General features: G+C 36.5%; 1 protein-coding gene across 1 annotated transcript; it reads right to left on the bottom strand.

The window, feature by feature from the left end:
* Positions 1-565: 565 nt before the first annotated feature.
* LOC120254304 (probable ribosomal RNA small subunit methyltransferase B) lies at positions 566-17,574 on the bottom strand. The gene is made up of 18 exons (XM_039262427.1): positions 17,395-17,574; positions 17,270-17,329; positions 17,021-17,175; positions 15,705-15,818; positions 15,358-15,423; positions 14,298-14,381; positions 14,068-14,154; positions 13,841-13,932; positions 13,686-13,746; positions 12,818-12,877; positions 11,571-11,631; positions 10,417-10,524; positions 9,770-9,888; positions 9,428-9,499; positions 8,611-8,696; positions 7,568-7,664; positions 1,101-1,255; positions 566-993 (listed from the first exon to the last, which is right to left on the bottom strand). Exons 1-18 carry the CDS (start codon positions 17,546-17,548, stop codon positions 990-992), a joined length of 1,635 nt encoding a protein of 544 aa, XP_039118361.1. The 5' UTR covers positions 17,549-17,574; the 3' UTR covers positions 566-989.
* Between the last annotated feature and the right edge of the window lie 3,310 nt (positions 17,575-20,884).

The following is a 20,884-nucleotide window of genomic DNA, read 5'->3' as shown; positions in this document are numbered from 1 at the left end:
AATAATAATAATAAATAGTTTTTGATGTTAGAAAATGACAAATAAAAATAAACATGAATTTGTGACGGATACAAATAAACGGAGGGAGTAACAATAACGTAGTAAATTTTCACGAATTTTTTGGCTCTATATGCAACATGCAAGTGGCTAATTTCCCTATATTTTTTATTTTTTAAAAAACCTTAGTGGCTTAAATTGTGCTACATAATAAATTTTAGCTTTATACCAACACCTCTTAGTCTATTAATGATCCACACAACTAACACAAGAATGGGAAAAATCCTTCGCCGTCTAACGGCCAGGGTCTGGAAGAAAGAAAAATTCTTCTCCTTCCTTAATAATAAAAATGGATCATTAATTTAATTTTAAATTTTATATTATTTGTATTATTAACTTATTGCATCCTACGCTATATTATAGTTTATTATGAAATCTATTTTGTGAATTTTTTATTTCATATATGATATTTATGTTATAGGAAAAAAAAAATCAAATCACCCCGCCAGTGAGTGAGTGAGGGAGTTTCTTCCATAAAGGAAATTTTGAGATAAGAATGTTTCGCTCTGGTCCACTTGCATCCCTAATGCCATCCAAAATAAAATTGTAATAATAAATTACAAGTCATACATTTGTATATACAAGAGCAATCTGACACTACACCAGAGACAACAGAGTCAATGGCTCAAAAGTAGTAATTTTTTGAGATACAATCACAGAAAACAAAAACATAAAAACTGAAAACATCATTGCAACAGTTAATTTAACTGCAAGTTTTGTAGCCAGTGAACATTAGCCTCATGAAATCTCTATTATTCCATCAACTTATTGCAGTACAAGGCCATGATTGAACAGATGAACTTCATGTTCAGAAACTCTCAGTGTATGCCATGATCACCATATTCAATCATTCCTGATATCTGCTTCTGCATATTAATATGCATGGATTTTCATAGCCTTTGATGTATTTTAGTGTCAATGTGAAGTTTGAATTACCTGCCAGAAGCAGCGACGAATTGTATGCAAGGTCAAGATAAAAAAGCTTTCATGACATTCAACTTATTATAGAGGGACAAAAGATTGGGCAAAATTATTTTACTTACTTTTTGGTTGCTGGGTTTTCCTGGTTCAAGGACCGAACCAGGCGAGCTGCAAAAGATCCATCGATTGAATGTTTGACCGGGTTTGAACGATAAAAGCCTTCCTTTGTTGTGAAGTCTGGAGGAACATATCGGTCAACAGGATCTATGGCAAATTCCTGAAATACATCGCAATTGGCAAGGGTCATGCTTGTTACGGTCATAACACAAATACATGTGCTCGTTAAACATGTCAAAAAATACGGTGACACAACACAATACGGTGACACAGTAGTTTCCAAAACATTAGGACATGATACACTGGTGGATATGTTGACTACTCTATAATTTTTTATATATGTGTATTTTTTAAATAAATATTTGACACAACAAACCAACTACAGGCTAATTAAGAGTTTAAAACTGTTGAGATTTATTGTATGTTTACATATTTTCAAATTTTTCAAGGGCTTATGGGCAAATAGGTAACTATGAATAGTCCAGGATTGTTTTTATAAGAGTGAAGTGTAAGGCTCTATATAAGCCCAAAAATTTATCAATGAGAATGAACCAAATTAAAAACAATATGGTATCAGAGAGAAATCTAGCAAAACCCTAACAGTACCGCCGCCACTACAGTACCGCCGCCGATCTTTTCTCTACTCGGCCACCACCTTTCTCCTTTTCCGTCAATTGAAGTTTGCCCAAGTAAGGGGGCCGATACCCCACCGATCCCGAAGAAGGGATTGAGATGGGTTTGATCTAGATTTTGATGTCTTGAAAGACCAAGATTGTGTTAAGAAACGAAAGAAAGATTGAATGAAAGGGATCTTGATCTTGTGGGTGGAAAAGATCGAGACTGGGTCAAGTTAAGAAGAGGAATGAAGTTACGTGAGATCTGTGTGATCTAGACTTTGATACTTGAGATTGATCGATGGACGATATTATGAAAAAACAGAATTAAACGGACCTCAAAACCTTGCTTCTGGTGTTGGGTCGGCAAGGGGAGGGATCGACACCGGTATATCCACAGCCTATGAGGCTAGATCTACCTCCTATAGATCTGAAGCTTGATGGACCAGCCACGTATCTGAGTTGGTCGCGTCGGATTGAGGCTGCTCTAGTGGGGAAGAGGCTAGATAAATACCTGACAGGAGTCAAGGCTGAGCCAACAAGTGGAAGCGCCGAGGAAGATGAATGGAGAACCACACACGTCTTGCTTTACACCTGGCTATTGAACTTAATGGTTCCAAAAGTTGCTTCATCAGTGGATGGTATTCGAAAGGTTTTAAGGATATTTGGGTAAAGCTAAAAAGGACCTATGCTGGGGCTGAGAACCACATGAGAGTGTTCCAGATCCAGCACGACATAAAAGCAGTGCTGCAGGGTGATAGATCTATTCAGGAGTACTCCATGGAGCTGGAACAGTTATGGCAAGATCTTGATCATTTCTCACCTATATCAAGCTGCAGTGATCAGGGTGCAAGAGCAAAGAGTTCAATGCACAGATGAGGACTATGCAGTTCTTGGCTCATCTAAACCCGGCCTTTCATCAGAGGAGATTAGTCCTTCTAGCCCAAACAAAGATCCCTTCATTGGATGAGGCGGTCTCTGCTATGATACAGGAGGAAAGCCACATGAGACTACACTCTGAGTCGAGTGGACTTCCACGTGTTCGATCAGCTTTGGCTACCTTGAGCTCATGTATCACAGGTACGCAGGGGGAGACCCGCAGGTGCTACAACTGTGGAGAAGTGGGCCACCTGAGTAAAGCTTTACCAAAGCCACCTAAGGAGAGAGAGACAGGTGGGTGAGGACAATCTAGAGGTCGTGGTCGTGGTCGTGGACGTGGGGGCCATAGAGGAGGCAGAGATGGAGGTTACTGAGCACATCTGATGATAGATTCACAAGTAGAGGAGAAGTCAGTTCTTACTGAGGAGGAGCATGAGCTCTTCGAGATGCTAAAGAGGAAGTAGAGAATAGCAGAATATAGGGGAAAGAAGAGCATGACAGATGAGATATCCACATCTGACTCCAGGGGTAATCTTCCTACTTTTGCTCATTCTGCCACAAGTACTGCACATGCTTTTACCTTTATATCTCCCACTAGATCACTAGAATGGATCATAGATTCTGGTGCATCTCGACATGTGACAGGGGCGTCTAATGAGTTCACTTCTTTCACTCACTTGACCCCTCCAGAAAGCATCCAAACAGCGGATGGCACAGCCCAGCCTGTGGTTGGTAAGCGTACGGTTAAATGTACCGATTTAGTGACCTTGTCCAATGTATTGTATGCTCCTTCATTTCCAGTAAATCTATTGTCTATCAATGTTATTATCCTCCAACTAAATTGTGTTGTTTCTTTTGATATTCCCAAGGTGAACTTCACAGAAAAAGGGATAGGTCGGAGACTTGGGACTGGCATGTGGCATAGAGGATTGTGATACAAGGACAGAGAGGGAATGGATTCAGCATTGACATCTTTGGTAAAAGGGGCAGGAGTAGGAGTGTCTGAGATGACTGTAGAGGAGGTGTTTCTACTGCATCATCGGCATATGGAACACATTTCATTGCATGTTTTAAGTCGGTTGTACCCTTCATTATATGAAAGGGCAAATAAAGAAAAGTTAGTTTGTGATGCTTGTGAGTTAGGAAAACATACCAGAAGCTCTTATAATAGCTCTGGAAATAAGAGTTCTAGGGTTTTTGATCTTATTCACTCTGATGTGTGGGGGCATTGTCCGGCAAATATAATCAATGGTTATAGATATTTTGTGACTTTTATTGATTGTTTTTCTCGTGTTACTTGGTTGCATTTGATAAAAAATAAAAATGATGTACTTGCTTGTTTCAAAGACTTTCACAAGGCAATACAAACTCAATATGGTGACGTGATTAAGGTATTGAGATCCGATAATGGGACAGAGCACACTAACAAGGCATTTGGGGAATACTTGTCTACACAGGGGATACATCATCAGACTACTTGTCCATATACACCGGCACAGAATGGGGTAGCAGAACGGAAGAACAGACACCTTCTAGAGGTAGCCCGATGTATGATGATATCGATGAATGTCCCAAATTATCTATGGGGGCAAGCAGTCTTGACAGCTGCTCAGCTGATCAACAGGATGCCCTCGAGAATATTGGATTGGAAGTCTCCTTGTGAGATGTTAAAGGGTGATAATGGAGGAGTTCTTCCCTTGAAAGTGTTTGGATGTGTGTGTTTTGTGAGAGACAACATACCAACAGTGGGGAAGTTAGATCCTAAAGCAATCAAATGTGTTTTCGTAGGCTACTAAGCCACTCAAAAAGGGTATGTGTGTTGGAGCCCAGGAGAAAAGCGATTGTTTGTAAGTATGGATGTGACTTTTCGCGAGTCTGAGCCATACTACCTCTTGAGAGTAACCTCACCCTTTGGTGACTCGCCAGATAGTGGAGAAATAGGGCGAGAAAGGGAGAAAAGTGAGGGAGAAAAGCTGATTCAGTTAGAGATGGGATCGGGTCCTGTTTTGAAGGAAGAATCGACTGAGGATGAGCTAGAAGAAGAGGCTGAAATAGAGGTGGCAGGAGAAGAAAGAAGAGAAAAACAGGCTCATGGGGAGCTAAGAGTGTACCAAAGGATGAGAAAAGTGAATGTACCTATGCCTACAGTACCACTCGTGCCAAATTCCTTGTCTCAGCCTTCTCCAACTCCTGAGACACCTACATCATCCACCACAAACCTAGGTGATATGATTCCTCTCTTTTTCTCCCGTGACATTAAGGAGGACTTCTCGCAGCAATGCGGGAAATCCTCCTGATCGTTTTGAGTTTCCACATAATATTGGCCAGTCTGTTCAATACTTTAATCTATCATCCACATATGGAGCATTCATTGCATCTTTGGACATTGTCTCTATACCCAAGTGTTGGCATGTAGCAAATGAGGACCCAAAGTGGAAGGCAGCTATGCAGGAAGAACTAAGGGCTCTTGACAAAAATCGCACATGGGAATTAGTATCACTACCATACAAGAAAAGGGCAGTTGGATGCAAGTGGGTCTTTACTGTGAAGTAAAATCCAAATGGGTAGGTTGAGCGCTACAAGGCACGCTTGGTGGCAAAAGGGTACAACCAAACCTATGGCATCGACTATGATGAAACCTTTGCACCTGTAGCGAAGATGAGCACCGTCCGGACGTTGGTCTCGCTAGCAGTGAATGGTGGGTGGAAGCTACACCAGCTAGATGTGAAGAATGCATTTCTTCATGGGGATTTAGTGAAGGAGGTGTACATGGATATACCACCAGGATTTGGCACAGACCAGAGAATGGGTAAGGTCTGCAGGTTGAAGAAGTCTCTTTATGGCCTAAAGCAGTCCCCTCAAGCTTAGTTCGACAGGTTCAGGAGAGCTATGATAGGTATGAAATACCAGCAGATCAACGTTGACTACACTGTGTTCTTTCGATGAAATAAGGTATATGTGGATGACATGATCATCACAGGGGATGATGAGAAGAAGATTGCCGAACTCAAGGTGAGACTAGGCAAAGAATTTGAGGTGAAGGATCTTGGTTTGCTTCGATATTTCCTTAGGATTGAGATAGCTCGAGGAGCGGAGGGAATGGTTCTCTCTCAAAGGAAGTATGCAATTGATCTTCCATGGAGAAAGGTATGTTAGGGTGTAAACCTACAGTTACACTGACCGACCAAGGATTCAAGCTAAGCGCAGAGGCCGGAGAACCAGTTGATCGCGAGAGATACCAGAGATTGGTAGGCAAGTTGATCTGAGTCACACGCGTCCTAATATCTCTTTTGCAGTGAGCGTAGTGAGTCGCTACATGCATGACCCGAGGAAGAGTCATATGGATGCAGTGTACTAGATCCTGAGGTATTTGAAAAGTGCCCCTAGAAAAAGGCTGATATTCAGGAAAAATGGTCATGTGAGCATTGAGGGCTACTGTGACTCTGATTGGGCTAGATGTTCCGATGATAGGAGATCCACCTCGGGTTACTACATCTTTGTAGGAGGCAATTTGGTCTCTTGGAAGAGTAAGAAGCAGTCTTTGGTGGCAAAATCGACAGCGGAAGTAGAGTACAGAGCTATGGCTTTGGGAGTTGCAGAGTTGTTATGGCTAAAAGGTATGTTGGTGGAGTTGAAGCTGGATCAAGGAGTCAGAATGAAGTTGTGCGACAACAAGTCAGTCATAAGCATTGCTAACAACCCAGTGCAACATGATAGGACCAAGCATATCGAGATCGATAGGTTCTTTATCAAAGAGAAGTTAAATAGTGGACTATTGGAGCTAGGTCATGTTTTGACCAAAAACCAGGCAGCAGATTGTCTAACGAAAGAGCTCAATTCGTCAGACTTAGCTAGAAGATGTGACAAGATGGGCTTAGTGGATATCTTTCGCCCATCTTGAGGGGGAGTGTTGAGATTTATTTTATGTTTATATATTTTCAGGTTTTTCAAGGGCCTATAGGCAAATAAATAACTATGAATAGTCCAGGGTTGTTTTTATAAGAGTGAGGTGTAAGGCTCTATATAAGCCCAAAAATTTATCAATGAGAATGAACCAAATTAAAAACAATAAAAACCCTAAAAATCAAGTCACTAACTACTGCAAGTATGAACATTTAATAATTCCATAATATCGAAAAGAAATCTACAACTAAATATACATTATAAAGCAAAAAAAATCAAAGTCAAATAATGCTTGGATATTCAATATACATCACAGAGTTGAATGACCCACCAGAGGCAAATGGTATCAAAGGAGGGGAAATCAGAGGCCGAGGGACAGCAGATGGAGGAAAGCAGAAACAAAGGAAGAACTAACTTGCCCAAGTTAGGGTTCTTCTATTAACCGAAAACCTTTCATATTTGCATAAAACCCAATGTATTTTCAAAATTATGAGTTGGTCCCAAAAATGTGTCAGGCGTTGAGACATGCATGTCCTGGTGTGTCGAGGTGTGTCAAAATTAAAAATAAAAGGATAGTCCAACACATATTTGACACATGTCACAGTGTGTCAGAGCGTGTCGGTGTCTAATACATGTACACTAGTACATAAGCATCATCGGAGGAGTGGAGGAAAAAAGAATTCAAATACAAGTTCGACCTCATAATGTAAAAAATGTGAGAGACGTATCTAAAATTGAGACCATGTAAAACATAATCAGTGTTAGAAGAACTGCACCACCCTCAGCAAAATGTCAAAGAGAACTGGCAATCAAATAACTATGTCAGGTTCAATGAAACTGCTACTCGAGTTCTATCATGAATTCTTTTAATATATCCATTTCAATTTAGATTGATATGAATGCATGTTGGATATTTTAGTGACTTATATATAGATATAAAGCATGGATCATCACACAAGTGAACAATATTTTGTAGTCTACATTAAAAACAGGAAAAAGAAAAGCCATGTAAAAAGATGTTATGTTACGTTATGTGGGTAGAAGTAACAACATAAAGAATACTCAAGAGCTTATACCGGATGTCTGCGAAGAAACGTAACAATCCTCTCTTCATTTTCTTCGGGATCAATGGAACAGGTACTGTAGACTAGAATGCCACCCGGCTTCACCAACCTACATATATTTGGCAGGATCTTATAAGGATTCACTCCATTAACATGGATAACAATACAGCTACGCATCAAATAAAGCTAACGAGTTATTTATGGCCAAATGAACCCTTCTTTTACAATTGATACTTGCAGTTAAGTCCATCTCAAAATTTAAATAGCTAGTATGAAGGAACAGCAGCTAACATGGGAGCTTCACTGAGACTGGATGGGGAACAAAATAGCTGTTGGGAGACGCATTTACCAATAGTGCACCTCAATAGAACATAATGTGTAAGCAGAATAGTATTCAAAAAAATTATCAGATAAACGGTTGGCAAAAATCATGAATTGATCAAGTCAAGATTTCGCAAGAGGGGAGGTAAAACATTTTGTAAAATCCAAATTTGAGATCACCTCAAGGTATCAAATCATTGTCTTAAGGCCCTTGACAAGATTCCAGCTTTAATTGAACAAAAAAGGCTGAAAAGATTCCTCTATAACAGAGACCCGTATTATAAAGATTTTCCTTCATCCTAAGATAACAAATTCAGCTTGAGACGCTAGTTAAATGTGGGGATACTAGCGACTTATAGTAGGATTAGTTTTGGTATATATATATCATTTGAATAATACCTATCGCCTTACTCTTCCCCTTTCCCTTTATAAATGATCTACTCTTATTTTTTATTCTTAAGCCCTCGTAAATATATTTTTGAAAACAGTACGAGCAAACTAGTTGAAATAAATGAATCTCCAACCCTGAGCATCTTCAGCTGTACAGAATGGATGTGTTGGAACACACATGAAAAATGAAGGTTTAATTATGCCACACTGAAGCGGATGGAGAAAGTTATTCTAGCGAATTGAATCGGCTGAACATCTAAAAATGCTAAGTGTAGCAGAGAGAAGTTTATCTGACATGGGCCTATGACTAGCTCATAAATAAAATCAGAGGGCAATTATCTTACCGTGAAGCTGCATGTAGAAGTTCATCCTGTAAATCCATCAATTGCTCCAAGTCTTCTAAGCTTCTATTCCATCGCAAATCTGCTCTCTTAATCACAAGAAAAGAGGTGCATTCAAAATCAACTGTTACCAACAATACAACCTCATAAGCATGACCGAACAGAACAGCAAAGTACATATAGGGATGATGCTTAAGCGCCTTAAGAAATAGCAATGTGAAGCTGAAAAATTTGCCCCAATATTCAGGAAACCATGAATTGAAGCTTTGCCATAATTATTCTTCCAAAGTTCTGAAATTAGCTCACCTTCCTTGCAAGTCATGGGTATTCTGCATAACTCCTAAGTGAAAACTAACAGCACAACTTAGAAATTTCAAAACAAGTAGAAAGCACGTAAAATATATAATGATTGAATACATATTGTATTTTAAATCCAAACGAGATTATTAACTTGGTAATCATAATGGATGCAACTACCAGAATAAATCTACTGGCTAGCTTCTAATGATCAATTACTAAAAATATAATCATGTTGGTCATGCACATATAGAGAAGAAAAGTTGGGGGAAAAAGAGATGGCAGCCCACAGACATCTGCACAACAGTGCATTTTTTTAGAACTAAATATTAAGTGATCACACAAAATTAGCTGACACTCAGATCTTATCTAAACACCACTGAAGCATATACTTGGCTCCAGACTCAAAAAATGAAACTAAAATTTTATCTCATGGCATAATCTTAAAGCAATCCATAACTTCAATTTTCATGATTTCAACTTATCTTGGCAAAAAAAGGAAAAATGCATATGCATTTTATACCTTGGAAAGAACACCAAGTCCAGAACAAGGAGCATCCAATAGAACTTTATCAAACTTTAAATTAGTTTTCTCCTAGAAAAGGAAGCATCAGAAATATCAAATTAGTAAAACATAAGTTTACAAAGAATGATAAGAGAACCATTGAGATGAAATTACTTGTATTTATAGACTTTGAATATAATTAAGAATGGAAGAAAAAATTGAGTTCCTACTACATATTATCCCAATATTACAAAAGAACTTATAATAAGCACATGGCAGAATTAACGGCATCCACACCAACCATGTGGTAAACTTGGAAGTTTCTTCATGAATTCTAATAAGATAATATCTATTACTTACAGAATATAGCCGCAGGTCAGAATGGATAGCAGTGATAACACCATCCAAATTATGTAACTTGGAAGTTTCTTTTAGAATTCGCAAGCGTCCTTTATTTAAATCAATTGCTACGACCATACCTGCATGGCACAAGAAACTTTTAAGATTCATGCGCCCTCCCACATGAAAGAGGGCAGTTATCCAGTAAAGCAACAAAATAAAACAATAAAAGAATGACTTCAAGAAGGAAGACAACAAGACCCAACTTTCAACTTTCATTGGAAGTTTGTTTCACCGTCAAAAAGAGGAATAAGATAACGATTTAATTTCTAGATGCTTCATATCCGTGATGATTTAAATTTTAAAGTTTACAGTTGAAAAATGTTTTATGCTACAAATTGGGGATGACAAGAAGTCTGGTTTTCTTGGGGCCTAGGCCATGTCAATTCCAAAAAGAAATTTCAGGTTAGAACCAACACAATCTTCCGAGGATTCAGGGTTGCTCAACCCATAATCATTAGCAGCTTAGCACTCTTACTTAAAAGAGGTTCATCTGACTTATCTACTGTCCAAAATTATTATTCACTGTAGTATCATCAGAACCAGCAATATGCATACCAACATGAGACCAACATGACTTGTAATTAGAAATTCACATGTAAAATCACCTTGGCCTCTTAGACGTGATGCCATGTAAAGAGTTTTCCCACCAGGTGCAGCACAACAATCTACTATAGTCTCCCCTGGCTGTGGATCCACCACAGAAACCACCAAGCCTGCAATCAGTTACATAAAAGGGCTTCTAGGTCACAAAAGAATATTGAAGGCCTCTGGAAAATCAGAACCAACAAGGGGCCTATAAGTAACATATACATGCATGGCTACATAATGATAATGACAAATCATAATGATATAAAAATTAAAAAAATAAAGGGAATGGACTCTTTTGATCTGAGGAACAGAAATAGGATGCAAAGAACCTGAAATAAATCCCTTGATTGCAATAGAAGAGACCACTAGATTCATGTCTAGTGCTTTTTTAATTCCATAAAAAATGATTAGATCTAGGCTTTTATGAGGTGAACCATTCTTTACAGTTTATACACACACACACAAAATAATAATAACAATAATAATAATAATAAACAAGTAAATAATAAATCTATTCTATGAGTTTAAAAAAACAATTCTTGAATGAAAAGCCCCAGTGAAGCCCTTGTAAGTATATATGACATCAAATATGCAAAGTTCTGTCTCTTTTGCATGTCTTCTTTTGCCACATGAAACATGAACAGATAATATATATATTGATTTCAAAAGTTCCTCATCTAGGCTTTTATGAGGTGAACCATTCTTCAAAAAATAAAAAATTAAATTAAATTAAATTAAATTAAATTATAAAAAAAAAATCCCTATTCTATGAGTTTAAAAAAAAAAAAAAAAATTTTCTTGAATGAAAAGCCCCAGTGAAGCCCATGTGGGTATATATCACATATAACATACAAAGTTCGGTATCCTCTGCATGTCTTCTTTCGCCACACATGACATGAACATATTAGACACACACACACACACACATACATATATATATTATATATGTTGATTTCAAAAAGTTCCTCTAAAGGGAATAGAGAAAGTATCAAGACACCTGAGTATATTAAGCTCATTTAACTAAATTCAAGTGGTTAATCAACCCAATTAAGGTTAAAGTGGTTAATCAACCCAATTAAACCATTGATATCAAGCAGGTGAGTTGAAACGAGAGTATAAAGTGTAAAATTTAATACTTTGCATATTTTCAATATAAAAGTGTAGGAGTAACCTGCACTCTCATCCTGAACAGAGCAAACACCTTCTCTCAGTAACCCAGCTTGTATAACTGTCTAAAGAAAAGTAAAATAAAGAACTACGCAAACAAAATGTCTTGAGAAACAGTTAAATGAAATAACACGCTATAGATTCCGATGGTTTTAACAAAATATAAAACCATAATCATCAAAACGTAGCGAATAATCACCATCTTATTTCTAACATAAACTTTATTTTCTTAAAAATGTTATTGAAATTAATAGGGAATGAAATAATTCAACTCAAACATTGTGTAACATTGCGCATTTTGAACTATGAAAGTGAAACATAATATTTCCATGAACTTGATGGCTCAACTGATGTGCCATAAGTGTTACAACCGGAGAAGTGCATCGTCAATAGCAACATAGTGTTATATATTTCAATATCTGAACAAGTTTTCATCAATTTAACAATCCCAAATTCACACAGCAATTTACAGATTATGCTGATCTTAATATAAGGTCTTAGAAGCAAAAAGATCAATTTTTCTAAAATCTTCAGATCTTATTTTATAGAATACTAAATCAATGTTTGTCAATTCATTGCCAAGCATCTCCTATGAAGAATTTTTGGTGCCACAAGAAAAAAACATGACCTGATTATTCACTATAAAATAACAGAAAAGCAAAGAAAGAAACACTAAACAAGGTGATGCCTGAGCAAGAAATTTGGAAGAAAAAAAAACTTGCTACTTGCAAAACACAGTAAGAAGCCAAGGTAATAAGTATGAAAATGTGGTGAACTGATTAAAAAAAGGTGCAACATTGGATAACCTACAAATTATCAAAAATTTCCAAAACAAAATTTTGTGATGCTGACCCAGCGATAGCACAACAAGAAATGATTGAAAAATTCTGAGTGCACATAGGCATTTTTGTATGTAGTTCCATGATTTGATTTTAAAAAATATAAACATGACAGGATTTGCATTTAAACCAACCGAAAAGTAAGGATATGTCAATGCTCATACGGTAACAAGATCGAAGGAAGTAGGTCCCACATCCATTGGAAGGAAATTGATTTCACTATTTTAGAACCAATATTTCATGTATATTATAGTGAAAATATCCCCTACCCACCAGTTCATCATGAATGCACACCCACACACAAGTTGCAAAACAAAGAAGAATGTTCATAGAAAATCATCAGGAATCCATAAAGTTTCTTCAACGCAAATAAGAAGATCCAAAACATCTCTTAGAGAAGGATGCTACATACCTGCAACCCGGTTTGTACACGGACAAAATCATCCATACATGGAGAGGGCTCATGTGGAACCTGTTAAGAAAAATATCGATAGTTTAAAGAGTAAACAACTTACATAGTTCAAAAACTTTGAAAGAAAGAATTAGCTTAGCTTTCTGAAGAATGAACAGCAAACCAACCTTGTTCAAAAGGTAATTTACAAAAAATCTTTAATAAACCAAAAAATTCACTCAATACTAGACTCACTTAATAATCTGCAGAGATTTTTCAAAGACTTTCCCAAAAACATATAAGAAAGATTCTTATAAGATAATATCCACAATTCTACATGAGAAATCACTGTGTTTTCATTTGAAATAACATTAATCCATATTAAAGTCTATGAAGTTTAAGTATGTTTTTAACTCAACCACAGGAATCTATTTGTGCAATATCCATTTTTAAGGATCAAGAAAAAAAAAGGGCAAAAAAGGTTAACAGTCAACTAAAGTCAGATTTATTTTGCAAAATGAGAGTCAAAATATATCAATTTTTGAGATTGCATTGCTGAACAATAGCCAATAATTTTGTTCAATAAACTGGCCCCTCCCCTAAGCTTGGGTAAGGATAGCACATGGTGCCAATTCTACTAGATCAATGCCAGATGATGAACAATTCAAAAATCATTAAGAAATTAAATCCATGTCTCAACAAGGATAGTATTTGAAATGAAGAGAAGCAAAAATCAATGTTATAATAATGAGCAATAAAACTATCATAAGGTCAGAAACAATCAAGACTTATCAAAAACCAGACAGCTATAAAACCAAAGCATTATCAACAGAAACTCCTCATAATATATGCACAAAGTTAATAAAGGAGGAAATGGCAGTGGAGGCACCTTCAACATTTCCAATTTTTCTACAAGATCAGTCCTTGTATATCCTCTACTAGTGTTTACTCTGACAATAAGAGGAAATCTCTTTCAGCCATTAAAATCATAAAAACTTTTTACTTCATAACATGTAGAAGAAGAAATAAAATGAAGTTTGAAACCTGAGGCAAAATCTTGGATCACCATTATTCCAATTCATTAGTTTTATGGCTTCTTCTTGGCCAAGAAAATTTGTCCATCTTCTAACCATCCACTAACATCAAAAATATGCACAAGTTATAACAGAATCATTATCAATTAATAAAATTTATTAAGTTGGAGATACAATTCAGACTAATAAGAAATGGACCATAATAAAACCAAAGTTAAACACATTTAAATCGCTCACAACTGGATGAGAATGAATAACAGCAAGAGCTCGGGCTTGAGCACGGGCATCACCTTCTATTTTAGGGAGTGGAAGTGAATTGGTTTCCTGAATCAATAAAAGAAGGGATTTGACTAAATATTAACAAATAAACCACAAACAATTGAATTCAAACAACTTATTATCAAAAAAATAAAAAAATAGAAAAAAAAAGGGAAAGAAAGAAAGATAGGAAGAAGAAGAAGACAAACCTTAAGCAAAACTAATTTACGTAAAATTCCATTCACCATGTTTCCAGCACCAGGCCTTAGAGCAACTTTAGCAAGCCTAACATTCTACAATTTCAGGAAAACAGCCAAAATGAAACATAGCACGCATGTACAATTGATTGATTATTTAAGCATATGCAGACCATAAAAATAAATGAAAATATGAACACAACATTAGAAAAACTCAGACCATAAGAAATAACCAGTACCTTTGGAAATAGATTTTTATTAAAAGCAACCAGTGAAAAAAAGTCAAGTCATAAAAAAGAAATCATTCCTCAGACTTTTTTTTTGTTTCTATTCAAACATATTGAATGTGAAAAAAGAGTGCAACATAGGGCCACGTTCAACGCAGTCAAGAATAGTTGACACTAGATATAACATGTAAATCTATAAGTTACTACAAGGCTAATTATCATAGTGAGCCAAAAAAATGTACTCTAGGTGCTGTATGAATGAGTATATGCTTATTGAATATGTGGTTCCTGCTCTTGTAGGATATAAAATGCTTGCAATTTCCAACAAGGGCAATCATTTTCTCCTGTTTTGCAAAACTATTTTAGGAAGCTCTCTGTAAAGAATGAAAGGGTTCAAATTTTGGGTTTGGATGTACAAATGCTTTCGGGTTGCATGTATATGCTTTTCATAGTCATGCCAACAATAGATCAACAAAAATATAACTTAAAATGTATTTTCTGATGTCAATTTCATGAGTAAGTGTGATATAGCCTAGACCCTTCAATAAGAAGAGTACCAAATAACACATCAAATAAGATCTTAAAAAGGAAGGAGATTGGATAAACATTTATTGGATGGAAGCGGCTCCTAATCAAGTGACGAGATATCTTAATATTTCATCTGAATCATTAGGGTACACATGAGAACTAAAATGAAAGTGCATTAAGAAGCTCAGAAATACATCCAAGTGCATTGACCATCAAAGTTTGCAAGATCCTTGGCACAATCTTAACATCCAAAAACAACAGGATCATTTTCTTGTCAAAAACTTAAATCATAAAGGTTTGAAAGAAGTAAAATGTACCTCATCAACAACGGCATATGGAGGCATGGCTAGCTTTACTATCTCAAAAAACCCAATTCGAAGAATCTAAAATAAAAGAAGAGCAAGAGCTTATAGATTAGATAGTTATGCAAAGAAAAAGCTACAGAAATGCTTAAAGAGCGATTCAGAATTAACAATAATCATAAAAATTTAAATATAAATTTCACATTGCCAGAATTGGGCTGCAAATGCTTGCCAAAAAGTGTTTCATTAATATTTACAAACAAAGCTGGCAACCAGTACCATATGGTCAAATCACATAGAAAACTAACAAGGGCAGTGGCATTGTTATGCAAAAGCAGTACAGGTGAAAAAAATAAGCATACCTGCAACAGAAGTGGTTCCATCTCTCTAAATGTCCGCTCTTCATGACATAGAGATAAAATAAGATGATCAAGAAGGCGCCTCCAGCGAACAGCTCCTCCAACAATGTCTGTCACCTATAATCACTTACAGGGAAGGCAGAAATTTTCTCAATACAACCGACAGAAGACACAATTGTATAATAAAGGTAAAACAAAAGGAGTTAAAATGTGAACGATTCAAATTTATCACACTTAATCTTAATAATCAACAAATAAGGAAACAGTTGTCAATGCCCTTGATTTAAGGCGATAAATTTCTTAAATAAATCTAATGGCGTGTAAAGATCCCAAGGCAAAAGAATTTCAAAATCATCAGCATGGCCTATAAGTATCCTCTAAATTCTAGAGGAAGCATAAAAACTACTGAGTATATATTTTTCTTCCCAGAAAACATCCCATGCTCCTTTGACCATATGAACCAAGTAAATCTATATGACTTAAGATGGGTAAATGGGCCCTAATCATTGCAATCAATGAGCTAAGCAAGCTTCCGTCTGAAAATTTCCTATTATTAATGCCATTTAAGTTAAAAATTATAGCTTTCCTAATAATGGGAAGCAAGAAGAACAAGGCATATAAGAAGGACGAATATAGCAAGTGCTACTTAGAAAAAGTTTCATGTTAATTCATACTCTAAGTTTTCTGTGACTACTTCAATACTTCAATTGATTCAAAGTGGTAAAAAAGCTACAAGTAATATGGAGCAAATTCCAAGACAGAATGGGAGATCATGTTGTTGCTCTTGATACCCAGAACTAACCTTGGGATAATCATTAGGGAACATCTAACAGCTCGGTAAGCAGTCATAATTCATAACAAGAAAAATGTAAATAATAAAATTAGAAAAGAAAATGTTGCTAAAAGGTATTCATGCCACTAGGATGATCTTGGCAGAATTCTGTGACTCATTCTTACTCCTAAGGTCCATAAACTCCTATAACAAATGACACAAGGAGCATCACATACAATAGTTCTTTCCACTAATAGGCGGTACCAAGAGAGATTTACGCATGAGAGACTCTTTTTCATGTTGGTCATGGAGCTTAGACACTAGTCATGCATGCATGATAAGATCGTTCCTATGCATAAACAAACAAAGATTGTCACAAATCCTGGCTCTAATCCAAACTCACATTTCACATAATTACATTAATTTAGCCACTCAAATGAATAAACCATAAACTAAAAATAAAAAATAAAAAATAAAAAAAGAGCATAATGTCATCAATAAAAAAACATCAACTTGAATTCATTCATGAGACGGCTATGAAACGTACAAGCCTAAGATCTCTATCTTCCAAATCCCTCGTGCGAAACCCAAGCGTCCGTTCAACATAGGCCATCTCATTCTCCGCTGCGCCCCGCCCCTTTTCACTCAACAAGTCAGCAAACGCCCCGCCCTGCTCAATCCTCAACAACCTCACAGCAGACACTAATCCATCCACAAGAAAGAAAAGTTCATCACACACCAAAACAACCCAAAAAAAAAACAAAACAAAACAAATGCACATGAACTCAACACTCACCAGCTCGGTGTGGGGAAACCTCTTCGTTAATCTTCTGAATCTTCTGCTTCGATTTCAACCCTAGCACAAAGAGAAAGAGATGAAACGCAGTTCAAATTGAAGTGGAAAAATGAAGACTTGCTTACCTGCAGCTTTGTATGCAAATGCAATGATCCTAGCATTGAATTTCTTGGTTTTGATTGGCGATTTTGGGAGAGAACAAGAGAAAGGAAGAGGCTTCCTTGATAGTGATAAAGTGGAGAAAGGGGAAGAGGAGGAGGAGGCGAAAGAGATCGCCATTTTCTCTCTTTCGAGAGAAAGATAGAAGAGAGAGTGAGATAGGCGGAGAGATGGTGCAGACTGCAGAGTATAATATCGGGGATTTTTGCAAGCACGTCCTAAACATAATCCAAAATAGAAACAGGTCCCTGATGATTTTCAGAAGGATTTAGAGGTCCTATAATTTTTTTTTAAACAACTTAAATGTTTCATATTTCTTTTCGTGTGTTTTTATTTCTGTCACCCACCTTTTAAAAATTATGATGTGATTTTTTACCCATCTTTAAATTTTATTATAATTTGGTTATTGAGCATAAACCTTTAAAGATGGATCACATATAATATACTATGTAACACATTTTTTCTCATAACTGGCATATGTCACATTTGATCGTTACTGAAGTATATTCAAAATAAAAGTATAGATCAAATTTTTAACTTTCTAAAGCTTGATCGGGCAAGTTCTATACGAATTCTGAGACTCATTTGATGGTGGTTGAGAAGGTAACTATTGTTATACACCCCATCCAATCATCGCCGGGAGATACCGACCAGGACATGAGCGATTCGGATGATGAGAAAGAGGAGATGTCTGAGTCGGAGGAATCCGATGACCTCATGACACTCTATCAGTTCCAACACTATTTAAGGAAAGAATCCTTTGCTCAAAATGTCCCCCAAGCTCCAGTTGCTACCCAAAAAAAAAAGTAAGGGTAGAATTAGGGTTTGGAGAACTCTAGTTGGACAGCAGTCTTTTTCTATTTTGAAAAGCAGTCTGGTTTTTGGTGTTTCCTCTTTCTAAAGATGTTTCTTTCCCTTCTCTGTCTTTTTATTATTTTGTTTATTATGATATAGACGTATTTAAACTTGTTTGTTGGAATTGTGGGGGAGTATCCGGGATAATTTTCCTTTTGATGAAGAAGATCAAACCGCTCTTTTTCTATCTGGTTAAGACTAGAGCTAATGAGGATCGTCTTAATAGGTTTTGTGCAAAATCGGTGGAAACTGGGGATGGGCCGCCATCTAGGTAGTTGGTTTCTTTGGCGGAATTATCGTTGACAGTGACATATTGGATTAGTTACTCCAGTGGTGACATCTAGAAATGCTCTGCAGCTAGTCATATCTCCAACCATCTCTGAAACATGGGTTCTTTTACTTTTTTACAACTCGAGCACGATTCAAGATTAGTCAGTTCTTTGGCAAGAACTGTCAGGTATGACTTCTTTAGATATTCCTTGGGCTATTATTGGAGATTTTAATTCTATTGTTGATATGAATGAGCACAAGGGTGGAGCTAATCACTACTATTTGCATAAGGCTCGTTTATGTAATGATTTTATTACTGTTAATCATCTTCTTGAAGTGAGTTTTGTTGGGTCTTCTTTTACTTGGTGTAATAATCAGGCCCGTTTAGCCAGGAGTTGGGCCAAACTGGACCATTGCCTGGTTAATGCTCGTTGGGTTTCCTATTCTGATTCATATTATGTGAAACATTTTCCCCAGTCTTTCTCTGATCATGCCCCTTATTTCCTTAATGCTTTCCCTCACAGTTATTATAAAAATTCTATCCTTAGATTCGATAATTATTGGTTAGACTACCTTGGTTGCCATGATATTGTTCGCCAAATCTGGAACTCTTCTCCCCATTCCACTCCTATGCATGCCTTTAGTCATCTTGTTGCTAGGACTAGATCTCAGCTGATTGCTTGGAGGACGAAGGGCTTAAACTCTATTGATTCAGACCTCAAATGTCTGGAGCAAGAGATTCAATTAGCAGAGATCAATGATGTTCTTAGCAACAGTGAGGATCATTCTAACATTGCTCTTACTACTCTCTATAATAGATATGCTGCCCTCCAAAGGCAGAATTCTATCAAGTGGGCTCAGAGGCCTAGAATGCTTTGGGTGCACGATGGGGATCTTAACACCAGTTTCTTTTATAATTCAATTCATATTTAGAACCACTGCAATACTATTTCTCATATTTCTGATGCTAATGGTAATATTTTTACTCATAGGGAAGGTATTGTTCAAATATTTGCTGATTACTTTTCCAATTTGTAGTCAGATGGTTCCCATATGAATTTTACTGAGATTTTGCATGCTCTTCCTAATGATTTACCTTTTGTTACTGATAGTGATTCTGAAATGCTCACACGTGAAGTTACAAAGAATGAGGTCCTTCAAACTTTGATGTCTTTTTTTACTACTAAAAGCCCAAGGCTAGATGGTTTAAATGTTGAATTTTATCATTTTTTCTGGATTGAATTTGGTGAGCATCTCTTTACTGCAGTTAAATTTTTTTTTGATAATTCTGTCATGCCAAATGCTTGGGGTAGAACTTACATTACTTTAATTCTAAAAAGACCAAAACCTAAATTTGTTTCTGATTTTCGACCGATTTCGCTTTGTAATGTGTGCTATAAAATCATTTCAAAAATTTTATCTAATCATTTACAACAAATTTTGCCTCGTCTTATCGGTCATGAACAAGATGGTTTTATTTCGGGGTGCATCTCTTTTGATAACATCATTACTCTTCAAGAGGTAGTTCATTCTATGAATAATGATGTTAATCACCCCCCCTAGGATGCTAATTGTCACGCCCCGAACTCGGCTCGCCAAGCCCAGTACGCTGACAAACGGCCACACACCAACCAAGACGAGACAGTAGGCATGCAAGGCCTCAAAACCTGTTCTCAAAATCACAAAATCTAACAAAGAAGCGAAAACTAGAAACAAGAACAGAGTTCAACACTAAAAGAAACAAACTAAGTGTTTTGCATAGTCAATATTAGTTTATTCAAATAAAACCTATACTCACAACAACCGGGACTTATTACATGCTAAATAAATTGATGATGTCCCAACGATCCCCGCTAAGCTATCCTCTACTCACCCTTACTCTTGATCTGAAAAAAAAGTATCAACAATATTTATGAACTTAGCAACCCAGTAAGCACCACTAAAAATATAGGGATCATTCACTCAAAATCATAATTTATCAAAACGTAAAATAATAAATAAAATTTCTTTCAAGTAAACACCAATGTCCCCCAAAAAACTATTGCCAAAACAAAATCACAGAATTCATATGTTTACCCTCGGTGACCCGAGACAAAATTTCAGAGAAATCATATTTTTAACCTCGGTGACTTGAGCCAAAATTATCAGAGGCCGTTATTCTTCACCGACGGAAAACGATGGGAAACTATAGTTTATAGGTCAAAATACGTGTCGACACGGTCAGTGTATAACCCCCAGTGACAGGGTTATTGCATAGTTAATTGGGGACTAGTTTCTATGTCCAAATACTTTATGTTCACAAAACAGTAAGCTATCAAAATTCAGATTGAG

Source organism: Dioscorea cayenensis, chromosome 3 (assembly GCF_009730915.1).
Source record: "Dioscorea cayenensis subsp. rotundata cultivar TDr96_F1 chromosome 3, TDr96_F1_v2_PseudoChromosome.rev07_lg8_w22 25.fasta, whole genome shotgun sequence".
NCBI lineage: Eukaryota > Viridiplantae > Streptophyta > Magnoliopsida > Dioscoreales > Dioscoreaceae > Dioscorea > Dioscorea cayenensis.
The sequence above is the reverse complement of the archived record's forward strand: the minus strand, read 5'-3'. Positions and strand labels throughout refer to the sequence as shown.